General features: G+C 57.5%; 3 protein-coding genes across 5 annotated transcripts in view; 1 reads left to right on the top strand and 2 right to left on the bottom strand.

Annotated features, from left to right (window-relative positions):
• Window positions 1-10,049, top strand: part of SETD2 (SET domain containing 2, histone lysine methyltransferase) — a 68,090-nt gene extending 58,041 nt beyond the window's left edge. For both annotated transcript variants that reach the window (XM_040589721.1, XM_040589722.1), the window contains exons 18-21: window positions 2,179-2,290; window positions 8,389-8,469; window positions 8,683-8,784; window positions 9,582-10,049. In XM_040589721.1, coding sequence (XP_040445655.1) covers window positions 2,179-2,290; window positions 8,389-8,469; window positions 8,683-8,784; window positions 9,582-9,743 — 457 coding nt within the window. In that variant the 3' untranslated portion in view covers window positions 9,744-10,049. The remainder of the gene's footprint in view (window positions 1-2,178; window positions 2,291-8,388; window positions 8,470-8,682; window positions 8,785-9,581) is intronic.
• Window positions 10,050-11,692: 1,643 nt separating this feature from the next.
• On the bottom strand, window positions 11,693-15,556 carry LOC121087476 (death domain-containing membrane protein NRADD-like). 2 transcript variants are annotated; one of them, XM_040592530.1, is made up of 5 exons: window positions 14,533-15,556; window positions 13,586-13,708; window positions 12,892-13,060; window positions 12,679-12,818; window positions 11,693-12,096 (listed from the first exon to the last, which is right to left on the bottom strand). In XM_040592530.1, the coding sequence occupies exons 1-5, from the start codon at window positions 15,554-15,556 to the stop codon at window positions 11,795-11,797; spliced, it is 1,758 nt and encodes a 585-aa protein (XP_040448464.1). In that variant the 3' UTR covers window positions 11,693-11,794. The 2 variants fall into 2 exon arrangements, with proteins under 2 accessions (XP_040448464.1, XP_040448465.1); XM_040592531.1 differs by having other exon boundaries at window positions 13,586-13,750; window positions 14,533-14,972.
• LOC121087477 (D-threo-3-hydroxyaspartate dehydratase-like) lies at window positions 15,080-20,811 on the bottom strand. Its single transcript, XM_040592532.1, has 8 exons — window positions 20,685-20,811; window positions 19,334-19,489; window positions 18,664-18,944; window positions 17,732-17,918; window positions 16,381-16,502; window positions 16,092-16,281; window positions 15,918-16,023; window positions 15,080-15,814 (listed from the first exon to the last, which is right to left on the bottom strand). Exons 1-8 carry the CDS (start codon window positions 20,702-20,704, stop codon window positions 15,725-15,727), a joined length of 1,152 nt encoding a protein of 383 aa, XP_040448466.1. The 5' UTR covers window positions 20,705-20,811; the 3' UTR covers window positions 15,080-15,724.

The raw sequence follows: 20,811 nt of genomic DNA, 5'->3' as shown, positions 1-20,811 counted from the left end.
ATATGAGGTGCCCCACGCGGTGCTGAAATAGCAGCAGAATTAACAGGTAGAGAGAGACCGTGTCTGCCCTTCATGCTCTGAAACATCCATGCAGCTCTGACGGCAGCGCCAGGCAGATAACCCCTCTCTGTGGAGGTTTAACGCGTGTGCGAGCGTTGCAGCAGGTGTGCTGTATGAACAGGAGGTCTTTGATGCCTCAGGGATCCACTGGGATCTGCGACATGTGGCATCAAAGAGTTTGTCTTCTCACCCTCATTTTTTCTGCCTTCAGACCTCTGGTCTGTTCTGAAGCAAGAAATAGTTTCCCAGTGTTTTCCTCACACCTTTGTGATCAGTTTTGGAAGGTACCAAGTTTTTTGGATCAATACCTATGAATTCATATAAAATTAATATCATGGATTTTAGACTTACGAAAACAATTATTATTTTTTTTAACTTTCAAACTCCATGTGAGGTCTCTGTGGGGATCCACCTCTCTAAAAGGTTACACCTGAGTATTTTGTTACATGTCCTGACTGTCTTGATATCAGTTACTGTTACTTGCACACATTTCTTTGCATCAGTCGACCTTTTCAGTCCCCTGTTTGGACTTCTTTCGCTGCCTTACACATCCAGAGTTGCACCAACAGCAGAGCAAGAGAGCTTCAAACCCCAGGAAGGAAAAGAAAACAGCCGAGCAGAAATTCATGATTTGTGCTGTGGTTTGGAAGTCTTGCAATGAGACGAAGAGACGCAGCTGAGCCTTCCCCCTTGGCAAGGAATGCCTCTTCTGTGCATCTTCTGCAACTACATGAGAAGCCACTAATTGAATATAATTAATCTTGAACTTTTTCAAGGAACACATGCTGGAAGATTTCTTTCAGTTCTTCTTTTAACTGTGTATCTTCCAACAGGATGGGGCCAATACAGGAAAGGAAATCTTACTTGTTAGGTCTTCTTATTTAAATATTTTGTTCTACTCGGCAATCAAATTAATAGTGGTCCAAGCTCAGGGATATTCAGCAGTATCTGGAGAATCAAGTAGCACGGTGAAACACGTGGGGGCTTGTTGAAATAAGACTTTCATGCTTCCCCCTAGCATGTCCTGAAAAGTAAAAAGCCCTGAAGTGGGACAGGGTTTCTGATACAGGTCAGAAACCTCCAGAAATTCAAACCAGCAGCTTCTTTTGATGCAGGCTTTCAGGATTTCTTTGTATTGAGCTGAAGAGCACACATCCTGGCTTCACACAAGAGTCAAAAGATGGCAAATAGTTGCCACGTTAGGTCACCTCCAAATCTAATGAGGTCTGGGGAGCTGTCCTTTGCATCCCTCTTGTTTAGCCTGTTTGTGACTGAGTCCTCTCACCTGATGGAGAGTCCCGTACTCACCCTAGTCCTGCAAAGGCAGCGGTCTGTCCTCTTGGCCCTGATTTCTCCTAGTTGTGTTCCTTCCCTGGTCAGTGGTGTTCCTCCCTGGCACTGTCCTGTATTTGCCCTTGGATGCTGATGGCTTCCCACTCCCCTCTTCCAGCCTTGAGGAAATGCAGACCAGTTCTTCCCATCCTTCCCTGGTTTGAGCACAGTGGGGCTCTTCTCTGAGCATTGGCCTGACAAGCCCATGCAGGCTCTGGTGGCTTCTTCCCATGTGCAGTGAGCCAAGCAGAGCTCTAGCCCTGTGTTTAGCCTCTTCTAGTGTATGGATGAGATGAGCCTCGTGGCATCCCTTCAAGCTCTTGCTCATTCCTGTGGCCTTTCTCAAGATCTTTGGTCTGCATCCTTTCGTCGATGAGATACCTGTGACTGAACACTTGGCTTGAGGTGCCTAGGGCTGACCCTTACTCTGCATGAAACAGCACCTTCCCCAGCCACTCTGCTGTGATTGCTCCCATCTTTCCACGCCAGAATCACTGACCTTCTTTATTTCATGCCTGGGATAAACTTCCCTTGATCCCACATTGAGTGTCAGCAGTGATGGGAAGTGTGAATTCCCTTTTTTGAGTTCTTGCTTGGCTTTAGCCTTCTCCAACTTAGAAGCCTACTCAAACTCATGAATAGCAAGATAGGGCCATGCATTACACCCATGTTAAGGGGTTTGGTGATCAGTGCAGAGCAGGTGTTCCTGCTGATGGGACAATCGATAAGCAGGTACTAGTTATTTTTAAGAGGGTGATGGTCCTCTGTCTCTCTGTCTTCCTCCAGGCAAACCCAGTGGGACCCTCCTACCTGGGACAGCCCAGGGGACGATGCCAGCCTTGAACATGAAGCTGAAATGGACCTCGGGACCCCAACATATGATGAAAACCCCATGAAGGTAAGTGTGGGGTCAGCGAGGGAAATCACTTAACATCTCTTTGGCAGACCACGTGGATAATCCTGTCCTTCAGGGCAGGAGCAGCGAACGCCAGGGCTGTTGCTGAGGTTGGTATGGACTTGGGGGAATGACAGTGACCCAAGATATGCTGTAGTGGCTGTACTGACCATAGGACCACTCTTTTTGTGCTTTTTAATAGTGGTAGGGGATTAACAGAGTTAATTTGTTCTTTTCTTGCCACTCTGGAACACCTGATGAAATATGCTGCGCTGCCTGGTAGCTGCTGAAGAGCAGCTTCCCCTTGTTGCTGCCAGGTTTAGCCCTGGTGACAAATACTCAAGCAGAGATTTTTGTGACGCTCTCACCTCCTCATCCTTCTGGGTGCTGGCTTGGTAAAGACCCCAGTGTACCTTTGGTTACCTTCCGAGCTGTGCTGACCGCAGCTTGGATGAACATAGGCTTTCTGGGGGTGGCTGGTGTTCTGCCCTGGATGCCAAGCATTACTGCAGCCTCACATGTGGAGATGACCTTATAACTGGCCAAAAAAAGGGGGCAGGAAGGGGGATATCACTGAAATAGGAAAAACTTAGTGTGGCAGTAGAAGAGCTGGGAGCTCTGTGTTGCTTCCACCACCAGCTGCCTTTCTGCTTTCCTGGTGAATGCTGCAGAATCTCCATCGCTCCTGCTGTCAAAGGTTGATGCCTGTGAGGATGGAGCTGCTCTCGAAATGGGACTTGATTTTCAGTTAGGTCCCTCTGTGGCCACAGCCACCTCAGCGTTCTGTGGGAGGGGAATGGGCTGAGTCCCCCTGGGGATATGTCTGCCATCGGTGTGTGTTTCCAGCTCTGCCAGCTCTTGCAAGGCAGGGAGGGCAGAGTCCAAGCAGCAGCTGCTGAGCCCCTGTAGATAAATCACCCTGTATACCTTCCTGATTCACTAAAAAGAAGAGAGGAGAGCTGCAGGGAGAAAGGTTTGTTGGGTTATAACTCTTCAGGAGCAATTCTCTCGATGCTTGGGTGATGCCCACATAGCCGGTACTAATTTTGCTGTAGGTACTGAAGGTGTTGTCTGTCCTGCAGTGCCCAGGAACATCCCAATGTGCTGCCATCGCCTTTCGCATGTGTTTCACAGGATCCCAAGTGTTAACCCAATCCCTGTCACACCTCTTGAGTACTTCAGCCAGGATTCCTGGCGAGTTCAGTTAAACTGTATTATTTACAAATATTTCTCTCCCTGTGGAAAAAGTTAATTAGAAAATGCACTAAGACCTGGCACAAACTGCTCAGCCAGGGAGTCTTGACTTCTGCAGAGGAATCCAGAAAAGCTTTTTAAATGATATTTTGTGCCTGGGTCAGCATCATGGGTACCGTGCTGGCATCCCCTGTGGTTCTGGTGGGATCCTCGGTGGGCAAAGGAGCAAATAATCATGGCACTGGGAGGATTCATAAACACACGAGTGTCCTGGGATCGCTGGGGCTCACTGGATCCCTTAGGTGAGCTACAGGTTCAGTACCATGCAGCGACCTTGTGCTGCTCTGGCTGAGAACTCCCTTTATTGTGCTCAGCAAAAACATAAAAACTGACCTCGTGCAGCTTTGTGAACATTCCAGATGACTCAGGCTGAAAGAAAAATATTTCTAATTTGCCCGTTTTCTACAGTGCGTTGGGCTTGGATGGGAAGGGCTTGCCCTGTGTTTGCCTTGGGTTGATCCCTGTTCATCTGCGCTTGCATGTTGCTTCTGGATTCGGGTTGCAGATTGCTGTTGAAGGATACCGGCATGCAGAGCGAGACGCGAGAACCTATTTATCAAACAGACCTTCATTTTAGGCTTTAAGGCGAGGTTTGTTCATCTGGAATAGCCATAAACTGCATCCCCATGGAGGGGTTGCTGCTCTAGCTGTATGAGGTAAGGCTTAGTGGTGTGGACCAGTCTGGAGATAGAGGAACGTCCTTGTAACGAGAATGAGATGCTGAGAAGAAGGTTGGGCTCTTCTGATATAGTTGTGCTGGTGCTTTGCAGCCCGGGAGTCTTTTTCCCCATGGACTGAGGGTCTCGGTGGTGCCTGCGACTGCAGAGGGAACAGCTAGGAAAGATGCTTCTGTAAATGCGGGCAGGCATTTACATGCCAGATTCAAAACCTCTGGGATAAAAGAGATGCCGAGGACTGGGGTGATGCTTGACAGGCTTCACCTCAGAGCAGACATGAGCTGGCTGTTTCTGCCAGTTTTCAGTGCTCACTCAAACCCCAAAAGCCCTGTTTTCAAGTGCAAAACTTCTCTGAAGCCATCAATACCTCGTTCCTAAATTAACAGCGGCCATGCAGCTTTGGCTGACCTTACGGTGATGTGGTTCTTACTCACTTTAGAGCTTTAAATCTTTTCCTTCTTGGCCAGGATGGCCTGAAGGTTGGGTTTTTCCCGGTCATGGAAATAACATTGAATTCCCCCATGGTCATAGCTTGCTCACCACCGCCTCCATAGTGATGCTTCCACCCTGAAATTGTAACCACATTCCTTGGATTTTTTTACCCTCCTCCTCCCCACCCTGCACCTTTTCCAAGAGGGATTAAACCCGCTGGCATCACGGCTCTGGCCATCCGACAGCTGCTGTACTATTCCTGGTGTTCCCCAGCCACGAGGCACTGCTCGTCCTGGCGAAACACTTGCATCGGCAGCGACTGGGGTATTTTATTTCCTCCGGAGTGTGTTCAACACGCTTTGGAGCATCATCTGCTCCCTTCCTGATACCCTCAAAGCCCCGGCATGGCTGCTGTTGCTGTGGCTGGTGTCAGCAGTGGGTGAGGTTGCCTGGGGCTCGCACACCAGTATAGTTATTTTGATGGAAAGGCATTCGAAGCCACGCTTGCTATTTCCCTTTAAAGGACATTTTTAAACCTGCTTTTCCCCTTGGAAGAGGGGTTTCATGAGAGAGTGGCCTGGCAGAGTGCTCAGGGAGGCTGGCACTGGCATGGGGCTGGATGCCAAAGTTTTGGTGTTCTTTTAAGATGGAAAAAGCCCGGATTTATTGCACGGATGTGTTTGTGTCTCTGCTTATTGGTACCCTGTGGAGAGCATGGAAAAGCCAGTATCAGTGGAGCAGATTCCAGCAGCCTTATCCCATGCTGCCGGAGGATTTTGTTGTCCCCCCTGCACAGGCTCCTCCGGATTTCCCAGCACATTTGGCTTCTTGCTCCCCTCCCACCATCACCCCATCCCAGGCTGATTTTCCCCTAACAGCATCTGCCGGCTTCTCCATCCTCACCTCTTCTCTGGAGGGTTTTTGCATAAAGCAGCAAGGCTGATAAATGTGAATACCACCATTTTGGGGGTCTTTTCCTGTGTTACAGGTTTCCTGGCAGGCAGCATGGCTTTGAATTACAGGAGCATTTTGGAGGAGCTATGGGGGAAGTGCTGTGGTCATGTCAATGCAGGCTAAAGCCCTTTGATAAGGAAGTTTTAATGTTAAAGATTAATTTTAACATGAGGAGAAATCAGCATCTTTGCACAAGTAGTAGCTTAGAAATACAGTTTCTGTGTCTCCTCATTTCTCCCCTACAAATTTTGGCACTTGTTTTCCCCCCACTCTGCATGCTGTGGCCGAGAGGAGCAGGATTTCACATGAGCTGCCAGGCGGTGCTGGTTGCCTGGTGCTGGCAGCACTGCCTATGCTGGGGCAGCAGCTTGGTGGGCATCTGGTGTTTGGCCTATCCTTGCTCCGGTCCCCAAAAAGTGCCGTTTTCCCCCTTCCAAGTCACCCCCACAGCCCAGGTGGCTCCCACGGTCGGGGGGAAGCAATGGAGCTTAAAATCCCAGGAGCATTTAGCCCCAGGCTTAACCCGACCAGGTAAGCTTTATTTTTGCATTTACTTCCTTTACACATTTATTTACACACCTCTTTATTTGGTATTTACAGCGCTTCCCTGCAAACTCCAGACCTGTCCTTGGCTCTACTGGGGCAAGCTAATTAGCGCTGATAGTTTATGACATCCTCTGAGGGCTACGTTAAAATCCTGTTGTTACCAAACTGACCCATGTAGAAAATACTCCTTTCTTGTGCTGGCTCAGGGAATTAAGAGGAATTGGGGTGTGCTGGAGATGCTGGGGTGGTGGTGGTGGAGAAGGGCTTGGTGATGGAAGGTGGCAGGGCTTGGTGACACCATGGTGCCGGAGCCGCGCCGGGAGCCAGCAGGGAGCCATCTGCTCCCCATCACTGGCCTTCTGATGTCGGTCCCTGAGCAGTGGGCAGGGAGCGGTGAGCTTTGATGTGCGGCCAGCCCAGAGACGCACCAGCGCTTGCTTGGGACAGCCCCCAGCCATAAAACTTCCCTGTGGGGGGCTGATCTAAGCCCCACGTCGCTTTGCTTATGGGAATTTGCAGCTCTGCCCTCCAGCCTCGGCCAGGCGTGTCTGTGGGGTTTGGAAGGGATGGGATGGCTCCTGCTTTTTCCAGTGTTCAATACTTCAAAAAACTGAGTTTTTTTAATTAAAAGAAATAGCAGGGCACTTTTAAAGAGCAGAAGGAGAAGGCAGATCTCCCTCCAGCTTCGCAAGCCTTTAACAAGCCTTTTTGCGCTCCCCATCTTTAAAATCCAAGTTGTGATAACTCGCGGTACCCAAACCTCTCCTGATAAAGCGCCAGAGGAGAGATGCAGCTGTTTGCTCTCTTAGACTCTGAGGAGGTCACAGGCCTTGAAGGCAAAGCCCATAGGGATGGGTGGGAGTGCATGGGGAGGTAGGTGTTGAGCTGGTGGTGAAGGGATGCAGTGGGTGCAGTTTCTACTCTGTTAGTATCGGCAACAAATTAGATCAGCTGGTGCTTGTGCTCTGTGGGATTAGTACTTAGGGGAACAGCCAGAAATTCCTATAGAATTCCCTTTATCCTTCAGTGATCACCTGTAGCTAAAGAGAACCTGTTGTAAACGCTCACCAGTGGGGTCCCAGCCCTCGCAGTGCTTTCAGCATGAGGGCTGATGGCGTGCCAGTGTGCCGGCACACCGCGCAGGTGGCTCCAGCAGGGACGGTTCTGCCGCAGTCGGTAGCTGCCACTGAGCGCCTGGTTTCATGGGCTGAGTAAACGAGCTTGGCTCAAACAGCCGCCAGAGCAAGGCTGGGACAGTGCCCCCCCTGACCCGGGGGTCCAGCCGTGCTGGGTCCATCCCTGTGAGTCATCGTTGTGCCGGTGATAAGGCTTGGACATGGGTGAAATAAATGGGGAGGGGGGAACCTCAGCTTTCTTCCTGCCTCACCTCCAGCTAAAGACCCCACTGCAGGGCTGGCCCTCCCCTCCAAACCAGCCTGACTTCCCCAGGACCAGCTCATGCCCTTTTTCCAGCTTTTTTTCCAAAGAAAATGAGCGAGGAGTGGTTCCATGTCTCCCCAGGAGCTGTGCCTTCCCAGCCCAGCAGTGTGGCTGGAGTGTGCCAGCAAGTGTGCCGGGATCAGACTGGGAAGCACCCTGGAACTGGGCTGAGGAGTGTGCTGGGATCAGACTGGGAAGCCCTCTGGAATTGGGCTGGAGAGTGTCCCAGGACCAGGCTGGAAAGCGCTGGGGGAGCACACCAGGACTGGGCTAGGAAGCGTGCCAGGGTCAGGGTGGGGAACGTGCCAGTGCTGGGCTGGGAAGCTCACCAGGATGAGGTTGGGAAGCGTGGCGGGATTGGGGTGAGGAGCATGCTGGCATCAGGCTGGGAAGCACACTGGCACTGGGCTGGGAAGTGCTGGGACCAGCCTGGGGAGTGTGCCTGGTTTGGGGTGGGGAGCGTGCCGCTGTTGGGCTGGGAAGCATTCCAGCACTGGGCTCGGAAGCGCACTGGGAGCAGGCTGGGAAGGCTGGTGGGATTGGGGTGGGGAGTGCACCAGGCCTGGGCTGGGAAGCTTGCCAGGACCAGGCTGGGGAGCGTGCCAGCATCAGGCTGGGAATTCCGCTCACCAGGACTGGGCTAAGTGTGCTGGCACTGGGCTTGGGAAGTGTGTGCTGCCCACCTGGCTGTAGGACAGGGCTGGGTGGTGGGACTGCTGTCCCCAAGGTGGGGACAGGGACCGAGCAAGGGATTGCCCCAGGGAGCATCCAGCATCCTTTTTTTCCCCCTCTCTCCAGTCTTCCAAGAAGCCCAAGACAGCAGAAGCAGACACGTCCAGCGAGCTGGCCAAGAAGAGCAAGGAAGTGTTCAGGAAAGAAGTGAGTTTCCCCAGTGCCCTGCGGGGTTTTTCACTGTCCCACCTCAGTGACATGTCCGAGGGGGACACTGGTGTGGGGTGCTGGGGCTCATTGTCCCACGCAGGTGACACTGTCATGGGGCACCCACTGCTCGGGGTGCTGGGGTGCCCCTGGGAAGGGGCGGCGGGGCTGGTGAGCGAGGGCAGGGCTGGATCTGGGTCTCCTCTCCCGCAGATGTCGCAGTTCATAGTGCAGTGCCTGAACCCCTACCGCAAACCCGACTGCAAGGTGGGGCGCATCACCACCACGGAGGACTTCAAACACCTGGCGCGCAAGGTGACAGTGGTGGCACGGCTGGGGACATCCCCTCTGGACCCAGGGAAGGGGGGACTGCAGCGCCCCGGCTGCCGGCTCAGATGGGGCAGAGAAAGGGCAATCTTGGGGGAACAAGAGCTGGTCCATGGGGAATCGCAGCAAATAGTGGGGGAGTAATTGGGGAATAAGAGCAAAATTGTTTGGGGAATATTTGGGAAAAAATAGCAAAATAGCTTGGGAAGTAGTTGAGGAATAATAGGGAGTATTTGGGGAGTAATAGCAAAACAGCTTGGGAAGTAGTTGGGAAGTGATAGCAAATACTGGGGCTATTTGGGGAATAATAGTAAATATTTGGGAAATAGGAACAAAAATAGCTTGGGTAATATTTGGGGAATAATAGCAAATATTTGGGGAATAATAGCAAATATTTGGGGAATGGTAGCAAATAGTTGGGGAATAATAGCAAAATTGTTTGGGGAATAATAGGAAATAGTTGGGGGAAAATGGCAAGTCTTTGGGGAATGATAGCAAAACAGCTTAGGAAATAGTTGGGGAATAATAATAGCCAATATTTGGGGAATGTTTGGGGAATAACAGGAAGTATTTGGGGACTATTTAAGCAATAACAGGAAAATAGCTTTGGGAGTATTTGGGAATAACAGGAAAATAGCTTGGGGAATATTTGGGGAGTAATAGCAGATATTAGGGGAATAATAGCAAGGATTTGGGGAATAATAGCAAAATAGCTTGGAGAATCCCCAAGACTGAGAATACTGGGAATAATGGTGGGTATTCCTGGCCACACCTGTCCCCTGCAGCTGACTCATGGCGTCATGAACAAGGAGCTGAAATACTGCAAGAACCCGGAGGATCTGGAGTGCAACGAGAACGTGAAGCACAAGACGAAGGAGTACATCAAGAAGTACATGCAGAAATTCGGGGCCATCTACAAACCCAAAGAGGACACGGACCTGGAGTAACCCCCACCACCACCCCAGCGATGCCAGGTGCAGCCAAACCTTGGAATACCAGGATTCGCGGTTTTAAACCACCAACCTGTGAATTTATTATTTTTTTTTTAAAAAAAAGGAAAAAAAAAAAAAGAAAATAAACTTTGTTCCTTATGGCGTGAGGCGGTTTGTGCTGCCGGGGCAATGCAGAGGAAAACCCGGGCTGTGCGACGCGAGGCTTCGCCGGCTGCCCCCCCGCAGTGCTGTCGGTGTGCACCCCCCGTGTGTCACCAAGCTCTGTATTATATTTTAACATATATGTGAATATATTGATAATTTGGGGTTTTTTTGTTTTTTTGGTTGTTTTTTTTTTTTTGCTTTTAGCCCAAGTTGTGTCGATACCACGGGAACACTTTGTAAGGATAGTTTTGGGGTTATTGTTTGTTTTTTTTTTTTCTTTTTTTTCTCCCCCCCCCCCCCCCCCCCCCCCCCAGTTGTTTCCTTGGTTTTATTTTTGGTTCTGCGAGGTTTAATCTGTTTCCATGTAAATATTGCAGAGCGGGGCTGCCCCTGGATTTCTGGCAGGCCTCATGCTATGTTGATAAGATTGATTTTACTGCTTAAATCATTTTACTTTATCCAATTTTTACGGAACTTTTTATGTAAAAAAAGAAAAAGAAAAAAAATAATAAAAAGAAAAATGAGAAAAAATCAACACTGGACCCGGCCCCGAAAGAGGTTTGGCAGGGCCGGGGGGGTGGCCGAGGGGACCTGGTGGTGGCACTGGTAGAGACACGGTGGCCTGGCACGTTGGCCCATCCCCTCTCGCTTGGGGACCCCCTGTCACTCGGCATCCTCATGAGCCCCGAACCTCTGTGGGGTGGGCGTTGGGGTGCCTACGCATGTTTTGGGGTTAAACTGGTTCTTTTCCATCATGCAGTGTCCCCCCGTGCCACCTGCCTTGGGGTCTTTTGGGGAGTCCCCCACCCACCCAGGGCCACCCACACCCCCCTGAGGTCCTTATGGGGATGGGTGTGGGACGTGCGTGGGGACACACGGATGCCTGGGGACACGCTTGTGGGAGGACACATGGACACCTGAGGACACACATCCCAGTGATGCTCTTGGGGACACACATGGATGCCTGTGGACACATGTCCCCATGACAGTGCTTGTGGGGTGACACAGACACATGCACATCTTGGTAACACGGACACCCAAAGTCACACATCCCAGGGACACACACTTGTGGGGACACATGGACACCTGAGGACACACATCTCAGGGACACCCAAGGACACACATTTTGGAGACACGTGAACACCCAAGAGCACATGTCCTGATGACACATGGACACTTGAGGACACATCCCAGGGATACGCACTTATGGGGACACATGGACACCCATGGTCACACATCCCAGGGACATGTGCTTCTGGGGACACACAGACACCCAGGGACACTCATCCTGGTAACAGGGACACCTGAGGATGTGTGTCCTGGTGGCACATGGAAACCCAAAGACACACATCCTGGTGACACACACTTGTGGGCACACAACCTGGGGACACACGCTTGTGGAGATACACGAACACCCAAGGACACACGTCTTGGTGATACATGGACACCCAAGGACACGGGTCACAGGGACATGTGTTCTGGTGACACATGGACACCCAAGGACACAGATCGTGGGGACACATGGCCACCCAGGGACACACAGTACTGGTGACACAGACACGCGAGGACACAGATCATGGGGACACATGGACACCCAGGGACATGTAGTTCTGGTGACACACGTGTGTGGGGACACATGGACACCCACTGACATGCGGTTCTGGTGACACAGACACCTGAGGACACAGATTGTGGGGATACATGGACACCCAGGGACACATGCCGTGGTGACACACGTGTGGGGACACCCCTGGGACACGCGGTTCTGGTGACACAGACACCCGAGGACACGCCCCTGGTGACACACAATGACACGTTTAATGCCCCCCAGCACACCCTCGCTTTACAGAGGCACGACACAGCGGCGCGCGGGCAGCGAGCCCCCCGGGGGGCCGCGGCGGTCACAGGGCAGAGGTGGCGTCCCCGGGTGCCACCAAGCGCCGCGCGGCGTCATGGCGGCCGATGGCGGCAAGGGCCTGGCACAAGGCCTCCGGCGTGGCGCCCTCGGCCCCGGCCCAGGCGCTGAGCAGGGCGCGGGCGGGCGCCCGGCTGCGGGCGAAGGCGCCGATGGCGTCGGGCCCGAAGCCCAGGCGAGCGGCCAGGCCGCGCCAGTCGCCCCCGGGCCCGCCCCGCTCCAGCAGCCGCTCCAGCTCCTCCCGCCGCTGCGGCGGCACCGGGCCCTGCGCGGGGGCGGCCGGGGGCGCTGCGGGGGGCACGGTCGGCACCCGGCTGGGGGGGGCTGGGCGGGGGCGCTCCCCGACCCCCGCTGGGCGCCCCCCGGGCTGTGGGTGCTCCCCGACCCCCGCTGGGTGCTCCCCGGGGTGTCGGTGCCCCCCCGACCCTCGTTTGGGCGTTATTTGGGCTGTGGGTGCTCCCCGACCCCCCTTTGGGTGCCCCCCGACCCCCGTTTGGGTGCTCTCTGGGCTGTGGGTGCCCCCCGCCCCCCATTTGGGTGCTCCCCAACCCCCGTTTGGGTGCCCCCCGACCCCCGTTTGGGTGCCCCCCGACCCCATCTGAGTGCTCCCCAACCCCATGTGGGCGCTTCCCAGGACACGGGTGACCCCAACCCCTTTTGGGTGCTCCCTGGCCATGGTGGCACCCCCCACCCCCCCCCGGGTGCTCCCTAGAGCTCCCTGACCCACCAGGTCCCCAACCCACCAGGTCCCCAGGGACAGTCAACCCCTGACACCCACCCCCACCCCCACCCCCATCCTGATGACATCAGGGACATCCCCCTCCGCCCCCCCACGGATGCCCCAAGCACGTGGCGGGGGTGGGTGCTCACCGTGCTGGGGGGGCTCCTGCAGGCTGGGGGTGTCGAGGAAGACCCCGCTGTCACCCTGTAGCTTCTCGCCCTCGGGCACTGTCCCCACATCCCCTGCCCTTGCCTTGGCCAGCTGCTGCTTCTGCCTACACGTGTGCCAGCTGCCCCGGGACAAGGGTGTCACCCGGGTGGGCAGGGTGCTGCCCCCCCCGCCCCGTGACCCCCCCCACCTACCACTTGAAGGCCACGTAGGCGAGGAGTCCCACCACCACGGCGGCCAGGAGGGAGCAGTAGACAGGGATGATGTCCTTGCCGCCGGCCTCGGGTGGCGGTGGCACCAAGGTGGGGGTGACACGGGGGTCCCCTGTCACTGGCTCCATGTCTGCGCCCTCCAGGTTCTCACCTGTAAGAATAAGGGGTGGCCCCCCCCCAAAAAAAAAGGTTAGAGGAGCCCTGGCTATTCTCCACCCTTGCCTCAGTTTCCCCTTGCAGGTGGTTTGGGGGAAGGGGACCCTAAATATGGTGGGGTGGGGTGGGGGGTGTCCCCAATGCACCCCAATTTTCTGTGCCCCCCCCTTCCGTGGTGCACAGCACCCCAGAGCCACACGTGGGGAAACTGAGGCACAGCTGCCCCACCCCACCCCCACCCCAATGAGCCCCCCCCCCCCGTGCCCAGGAGGGGTAACAGCCGTGTCCCCCGGGTGCGCGGGGGGGCTGAGCGTGGGAGGTGGGTGCTGGGGGGAGCGATGGGCGGTGTTGGGTGGGGGCAGTTCTGAGGGGCAGTATACTGGGTGTGGGTGGTGGGTGCTGGGGGGGCACTGGGTGGGAGGGGTTCTAAGGGGGTGCTGGGGGGAGAGTGGGTGCAGAGTGGGTGCTGTGTGGGTGCCGGGGGAGGGGGTACTCACTGTGGGTGCGGGGGGGTACTCACTGTGGGTGCAGGGCTGGCAGTGGGTGTCAGCGCGGCCACAGGGCTCGGTGGTGCCGAAGCCGGGGGGGCAGGGGGTGCAGCACCCCCCCGCCGTCATCCTCCCGCTCCTGCAGCCCCCAGCCCCTGCGGCACAGCGGGGGCTGCCTCAGCTGCCCGGAGCCCCCACTACCCCCCAAAACCGGCTGTTACCCCCGGGACCCCCAACTGCCCCTCCCGGGACACCCCAACTGCCCCCCAAGCCCCGCTGCGAAACCCCCGCCCCCCCCCAACGGTCACCCCAAACCCTCACTGTGCCCCTCGCCCCCCCCCCCCCCCCCGCCCCCCAAACCCCGCTGTGTAACCCTCGGGACCCCGAACTGCCCCCCCGGGACCCCCCAACTGCCCCCAAACCCTGCTCTGCCCCCCCGAGACCCCGAACTGCCCCCCGAGACCCCCAAGTGCCCCCTGGCCCGGGGCCCCCTGAGCTCCCGCTGCGGGGGGGCGGGGGGGGGAATAAAGGGAAAAGAAATAGCAAAAGCAATAATAAACTAAATAAAACGAAGAAAGCGAATAAACACAGGGTAAGCGGGTAGAACCAAAAAAGAAACATGAAATAAAATACATTGAAACGAAATAAACCGAAATAAAACGAAATGAAGGGAAATAAGGGGAAATGAAGGGAAATAAGGGGAAATGAAGGGAGATAGAAAGGGAAATAACGGGAAAAGTATGAAATAAAGTGAGATAGGATACGACAGGATTAAAGAAAGTAAAACAAAAAAAAAAGAAAGAAAAATATATACAAATGAAATAAACGAAAATAAGCCAAAATAAAATCGAATAAACCAAACCAAACTAAACCAAACTACAACAAAAAAACCCCAAAATAAAACAAAACAAAATAAAATAAAACTAAAACAAAACAAAATAAAATAAAATTAAACAAACCAAACCCGAATGACACACACCGCGCACAGGACCACCCGCGCCCCCAGCCCGAGCGCAGCAGCCCGGGCGGGACAAAGGCGCCGCGGCGGGGCGGAGCGGAGCGGGGGCAGCCGGGCCCCCCCGCCCCGGGCCGAGCCGCTCCGATCTGACCCGAACCGACCCGGCCCCGCTCGGCCCCGCTCCGCCGCCGTTCGCCTCCGCTCGGTCCGGTCCGGCCGCGCTCGGCTCCGCTCGGCTCCGCTCGGCTGGGCTGGGCGCGGCCCGCCGCGCGACGGGACGGGTGGGGAGCTCCGCCATTGGCTGCGGGCGGGGCGGTGGGGCGGGGCTTATCGTGTAGCTCCGCCCCCCGGCTCGGCGGTGCCGGGGGTAGTGGAGGGGGGCGCTCCCGGGGGTCTCAAGTTCGCGTCCCGCCGCCGCTCCCCCGGCCCACACCGGCCCGACTGGGACTGGACTGGGCCAAACTGGGCCGGAGGGGGTCGCTTTCGCCCAGTCACGCTGCGACCGGGGGGACGGTGTTCTCCCCCCCGCCTGTCCCCTCCCTGCCCCGGCGGCGAAAATGCCTGGAGGTGGGAGAAGCAGCTTTATTGGCGCCGGGATGGGTGCAGCACCCTGCAGGGTGCGGGGGCAGCACCCCAGGTGGGTGCTGGCCCGGTGTGGTTGCAGGGTCTCCACATGGGTGCGGGACCCAGCGTGGCTGCGCAGTCCTGGCGTGGGTGCTGGACCCTGGGTGCAGCACCCCAGCATGGGAGCGATGCCTCGGTGTGAGCACAGCACCCTGGTATGGGTGCAGGGGCTTCGTGGGGTACAGCACCCCACCTGGATGCAGGTCCAGTGTGGTTGCAGGGTCTTAGCATGGGTCCAACACCCTGGCATGGGTGCAGGGTCTCCGTATGGGTGCAGCACCCTGGCATGGATGCAGGACCGCGGTGTGGGTGCAGCACCCTGACATGGGTGCAGGACCCCAGCATGGGTGCACAGTCTTGGCGTGGGTGCAGAGTCTCTGAGTGGGTGCAGCACCCCAGCACAGGTGGAGGGTCTTGGCATAGGTGCAAGACCTCGGTGCAGGCACAGGACCTTGGCGTGGGCACAGCACCCCAGCGTGGTTGCATGGCCTCGGTGTGGGTGCAGCGCCCTAGCATGGATGCAGGGTCTTGGCACAGGCGCAGGGTCTCGGTGTGGGCGCAGCACCCCTACAGCTCCCCGCTCTCCTCCCTACCAGCCGCGGACGGGGTGCCAGAGCTCCACCACCTTCCCCATGGCGTGGACGTAGTAGACGGGGTGCATGGCGGCGGTGGCACAGGCCTGCAGCGGGGAGGGGCGCTGAGCCGAGGGGCTGCGGCACGGTACAGCACAACACAACATGGTACTGCGTGGCACAGCGCGGCACGGCACGGCGGGTACTCACATGGAAGGGGATGAGAGCCAAGACGCTGCCCAGCGGGAAGCGCTCAAAATCCAGCTGTCCATCGATGGCTTCCACCTGGCCGTGCTCCTGCGTCAGTCCCACCAGCCTGCAGGGACATGGCATCACGTCCCCACCCATGTGTGTGTCCCCCCATGCCCCCACCATGGTGCCCACCTGAGCTGGGGGTGCCCCTCGATGGCGGCGCAGCCCATGGGCACCTGGTCGCGGCCGTGGAGGCTGAGGGCCGCCCACCCACAGTCCACCAGCAGCTGGTTGCGGTGCGGGTAGTGACCGATGACCCTGGTGAGGACACGGATGGCCACCTCCTCCAGGTGACAGGAACCCAGCAGGGTCTGCTGAAGGTCTGGGAGAAAAGGGTACTCAGCTCAGGTTTGGGGTGCAGCCCACCCTGGGGGGTGTGTCACACCATTGTTGGGGAATGGGGGGGTCCCAATCCACTCACCATAGAAGAGGTAGTTGCCCGGGTGGAGCTCGGTGAGCTGGGCCATCTCCGGCACCGGGTGGCTGCAGGACGGCGTGGAGCCGATGGTGGCCTGGGGACATGACACCCCTGCCTGCCGCAGCCTGCCAGCACATGGGGACCCTCTGAGCATGGCAGCCCAGGTACCATGGGAGCAGGACCAGAGGTGGGTCCCTCAACCTCAGACACCATGTGGAACAAGATCAGAGGTGGGTCCCTCACCCCAGGCACAATTCCTGCACAGGAGCAGGAGCAGAGGTGGATCCATCACTCCTGGGTGCTGCCGGAGCATGAGGAGGTGGGTCCATCACCCCTGGGCACCATGGAGATCAGGACCAGAGCTGATGCCTCAGGGAGTCCCAGATGTACCAGGAAGCCCCCCAAAATGTTTATGGAAGCCATCCAGATGTGGCAGACACCCCCCCGCAATGTGCCAGGAAGACCCAAAAATGTACTGTGGAGCCTGCCAGATGTGCCCAGATGCCAGCCAGATGCAATAGGGAGCCTCCTCAAACACTCAAGGCAGGTAACCCCCCCAGATATGCCAGAGCGCCCCTCCCGATGTGCCTGGGACCACCCCCAGATGTGGCCTGGCATCCCCAGATGTGCCTGAGATCCCCCCATATGAGCTGAAAATCTCCCCAGATGTGTTAAAACATCCACAAATGTTCCAAGGCACCCCCCCTCTGTGTCAGTGCACCCACAGATGTGCACAGGAGCCCCCCAGATGTGCCAGGGCACTCCCAGATATGCCTGGGACCCCCCCAGATGTGTTTGGAACTAGCCCCAGATGTGGCAGAGCTGCCCCCCCCAACTTTGGGGGTGGGGTGGGAGCTGGGAGGGCATCAGGTTTCCTTGTGTGCCTCAGTTTCCCCATTGAGAAACAGGGCCACAACCAGCTGGGGTGGGACTGGAGATCCCCAGGGACCATGTCCCTGAGCAGGGGTGTTGGGGGTCCCAAGGGACCCCAGTGCCCCCCCTCCCCCCAGCAGGAGCCATCCAGCAGCAATTCCCTCCAGGATGTAAAACCTCTCTGGGACAAAAGGGTGACAAAGTTGGGGAGGGGAACAATGACACAGGTCACAACCTGCCACCAAAGCCACATCAAAGTTGACCGGAACCACCAGCATCCTCCTCCGGCACCCCGGGGGGCTTTGTAGGGCCCCCTTTTATGGGGGTGATTTGCATTTACAACCAGCCACCGGGGCTTTATAGGCTGGGGGGAGGGGGGCACCTACACCCCATGGTGGTCAGCTTGACACCCCCACCCAAAAAAAAAAAAAAAAAAGAAAATTCCCTTAACCCTGCCCATGCCTGGGTTTGGGACACTCACGCGGTGACGAAGTCGAGAACAGCGGTGGTGGTGGCCCGGGCGATGGATTGGATGGCTGGGACATCACGGCAGCCGTAGGTGTCCCCACAGTGAGCGTAGACCCCCACCAGTGTCACCTCCTCTGGAGCGTCCTGGGCGATGGCCCGTGCCAGCGCCATGGCAGCGGGGTCCGTGGGCCGCACGCCGGCTGCCAGCCAGGGGGACAGTCCAGGCATGGCTCAGGGGTGCTGGGGGGGCTCTGGGGGCCTGTGCTGGGCTGGGGTGGGGATGGGGGATTGTGGGGTGGGGGGATGTGGGGCATCACCCTCCATGGAGCACAGTGGGGGGGTGAGGAAGAGAAAATAGGGTTTCGGGAGGGGTGGGGGTGCCACCACGGGGGCTTTGGGGCACCTCTACCCCATGGCACATCCTTGAATAATGACTTTGGGGGGCAGGGGGTTAAATACCCCATCCTGATGGAGCTGCTGGGGGGACACGGGGCACCCTCCCCACAGAGCAACCTTGAACAGTGACTTCTGGGGGGGTCTGCAATGCCCCATCCTGGTTGAGATCATGGACTGACATGGGGCATCCTTTGCTACGGAGCATCTTTGAAAAGTGACTTTGGGTGGGGGGGGAGGGGTTTAGGTGCCCCATCCTGCTTGAGATGGTGGTTCTGGGGGCTCTGAGGGACGTGGGGCATCCCTACCCAATGGAACTTCCTCAAAGAATGACTTTTGGGGTGGGTGGGGGCTTCAAATGTCCTGTCCTGGTTGAGATGGTGGGGCTGGGGGGGGCCATGGCACATCCCACCTCCCAGAGCATCCTGGGGCGAAAACACCCTTGGAGAAGACACGTGATGCCCCATCAATGCCTCCCCCCACGCCAACACACCCCAGGCGCTAGTGGGGTTTCACGGGGGGCTGCTTTTGGTGGGGCAGGGGGTCACCTACCCCTGCCATTCCCGCAGTCGAGCTTCAGCCAGACGAGCCAGCGCTTGCCGGGGGGCAGTGGGTGCTGGCGCAGGAGGGCCAGGGCCTGGGGGCTGTCGAGGAGGAGCTGGAAGGCCTGGAGGCGCTGGGCCAGGGCGGCACACTCCTCCAGCCGCCCCCCTGGCAGCGGGTAGGCGTAGAGGATGTCATCGAAGCCCCCCGCCGCGAAAAACCGGGCTTCGGCCAAGGTGGAGACCACGATGCCTCGGCGGGTGCCGCCTGTCGCCAGCTCGGCACCTTCTCTGGGGGGGGTGGGGGTGAGGGGGTGATAGGGGGTGCTGAGTGGTGCTGGAGGGGATGGGGGGGATGTTGGGAGGGATACGGGGAGGATGCTGGGGGGAGGATGAGGGGTGCTGGGAAAGTTGCTGGAGGTATACTGGGGTACTGGAAGGATACGGGGGGTGAAGTTGGAAGGCATGGAGAAGGAAGGGGGACGCTCGGAAGGATGTTGGGAGGATGCTGGAGGAATGATGGGGGATGCTGAGGGGGTGCTGGGAGGATGCTGGGGGGATACTGGGAGGCTGCTGCTGTAGAAGGTGAGGGGTGCTAGGAGGATGCTGGGGGGCAAGTTGAGCAGTGCTGAGGGAGAGGATGGGGGATAGCGGTGGGGGGTTTTGAGGGGCACACTCACAGGGTCTTGTGGGTTTTGACATGGGGGCGCAGGCGGAGGCCAAGGGCCCGGCAGCGCTCCTGCATGCGCTCGGCATTGCGTCGCACCGTTGCCTGGTCCAGGGTCAACGCTGGGGTGGGCAGCTGCTCCAGGGGGGCTCCCAGCCACATGCTGCTGCCGTGGGGAGCAGACAGGGAGTGGGGGTGGGGGGTGGGATGGGGAGTGTGGGGGGTGGGCTGCCCTGCAGCCACTAAACACCCTAAACCTGTACCCCCCGTGCATCCCCCCAGAAAAAAACTGCACCCACCCTGGACTCATTTTGCATCCATGCCTACATCCAGCCCTGCACCCACCATGCACCCAGTCTGCATCCCCCACCCCCCCAAACCTGCACCTACCATGCACTTCCCCCAAAAACCCCATGCACCCACCTTGCACCCACCCTAGACTCATCCTGCACTCAAACTTGCACCCACACCTGCACCCACTGTCCCCCCAAACCTGTACCCCCATGCAGCCCTCGAAAAAAAACTGCTCCCACCCTGGAATCACCCTGCATCCACGCCTCCTCCCACCCACGTCCACCCTGCGCCCAGTCCAGCCCTGTGGGCACAGCGGTGGCTGCTGGGGATTCCTGTCCCCTGGCACTGCTGGGACCCAGCACCGAGGGGTGCTTTGGGTGGGGGTGTCCCCCCCTGCTGGGCACGACTCTGGGGTTCCCTCAGTCACAGCCAGACATGGGGACTGGGACAGCTGGGACTGGGATATATGGGACTGGGACATTTGGGATGGGGACACCTGGGTCACCTTGGGCAAGGACACTGGGAACAAGGACAAGTAGGGCTTGGACACCTGGGACTGGAATATGTTGGACTGGGATATGTGGGACAGGGACACCTGGGACTGGGAGATCTGGGACTGGGACACCTGGAACGGGGACACCTGAGTCCCCACAGGAATGGGACATGTGGGACTGGCACACCTGGGATAAGGAAGTATGGGACTGGGACACCTGGGTCACCTGGGATAGGGAGACTGGGAACAGGGTCACCTGAGACTGGAACAGATGGGACAGGGACACTGCAAACAAGAACACTTGGGACTGGGACCTGTGGGAATGGGAAACTTGGGACTGGGACACCTGGGATAGGGAGACTGGGAACAGGGCCACCCGGGACAGGGATGCCTGCGACTGGGCCACCTGGGCCCAGGACATGGGGACAAGGACACCTGTCCAGGCGGGACGGGGTCACCTTGGCCCCCCAGCAGTGGGACCTCAGTGTCCCCACTAGCACCCGGGGCACCCACCAGCTGGCTGTCGGGGGCGGAGGTCCCGGTGGGCCCCCCAGCCCCCAGCCCTCCCCCTGCCCACCTGTCCGTCCGTCCATCCATCCCACCGTCCAGCGCTGCGGCTGCTCCCAGCTCCCAGCTCGGCTCGGGTGGCTCCGGTGGCCCCGCTGGTGCCCGCTCCACGTGATGACATGGGCACCAGCAGCCAG

Source organism: Falco naumanni, chromosome 4 (assembly GCF_017639655.2).
Source record: "Falco naumanni isolate bFalNau1 chromosome 4, bFalNau1.pat, whole genome shotgun sequence".
NCBI lineage: Eukaryota > Metazoa > Chordata > Aves > Falconiformes > Falconidae > Falco > Falco naumanni.
The sequence above is the reverse complement of the archived record's forward strand: the minus strand, read 5'-3'. Positions and strand labels throughout refer to the sequence as shown.

Bases quoted from the DNA above. Each gene is read 5' to 3' on its own strand.
- LOC121087476 (XM_040592530.1), bottom strand. From the start codon at position 15,556: ATGCCAAGACCCTCCACCTGTGCTGGGGTGCTGCACCCACTCAGAGAC. The intron at 13,709-14,532 runs GTGTGTGTCATT...GCTGTGCCGCAG, and splicing joins CGCGGGTGGTCCTGTGCGCG to GGGCTGGGGGCTGCAGGAGC. The intron at 12,819-12,891 runs GTAGGTGGGGGG...GTCCCGGGGCAG, and splicing joins GCCTACGTGGCCTTCAAGTG to CTGGCACACGTGTAGGCAGA.
- LOC121087477 (XM_040592532.1), bottom strand. From the start codon at position 20,704: ATGGATGGACGGACGGACAG. The intron at 19,490-20,684 runs GTGGGCAGGGGG...TGCTCCCCACGG, and splicing joins ATGGATGGACGGACGGACAG to CAGCAGCATGTGGCTGGGAG. The intron at 16,282-16,380 runs GTGAGTGGATTG...CTTTTCTCCCAG, and splicing joins GGGCAACTACCTCTTCTATG to ACCTTCAGCAGACCCTGCTG.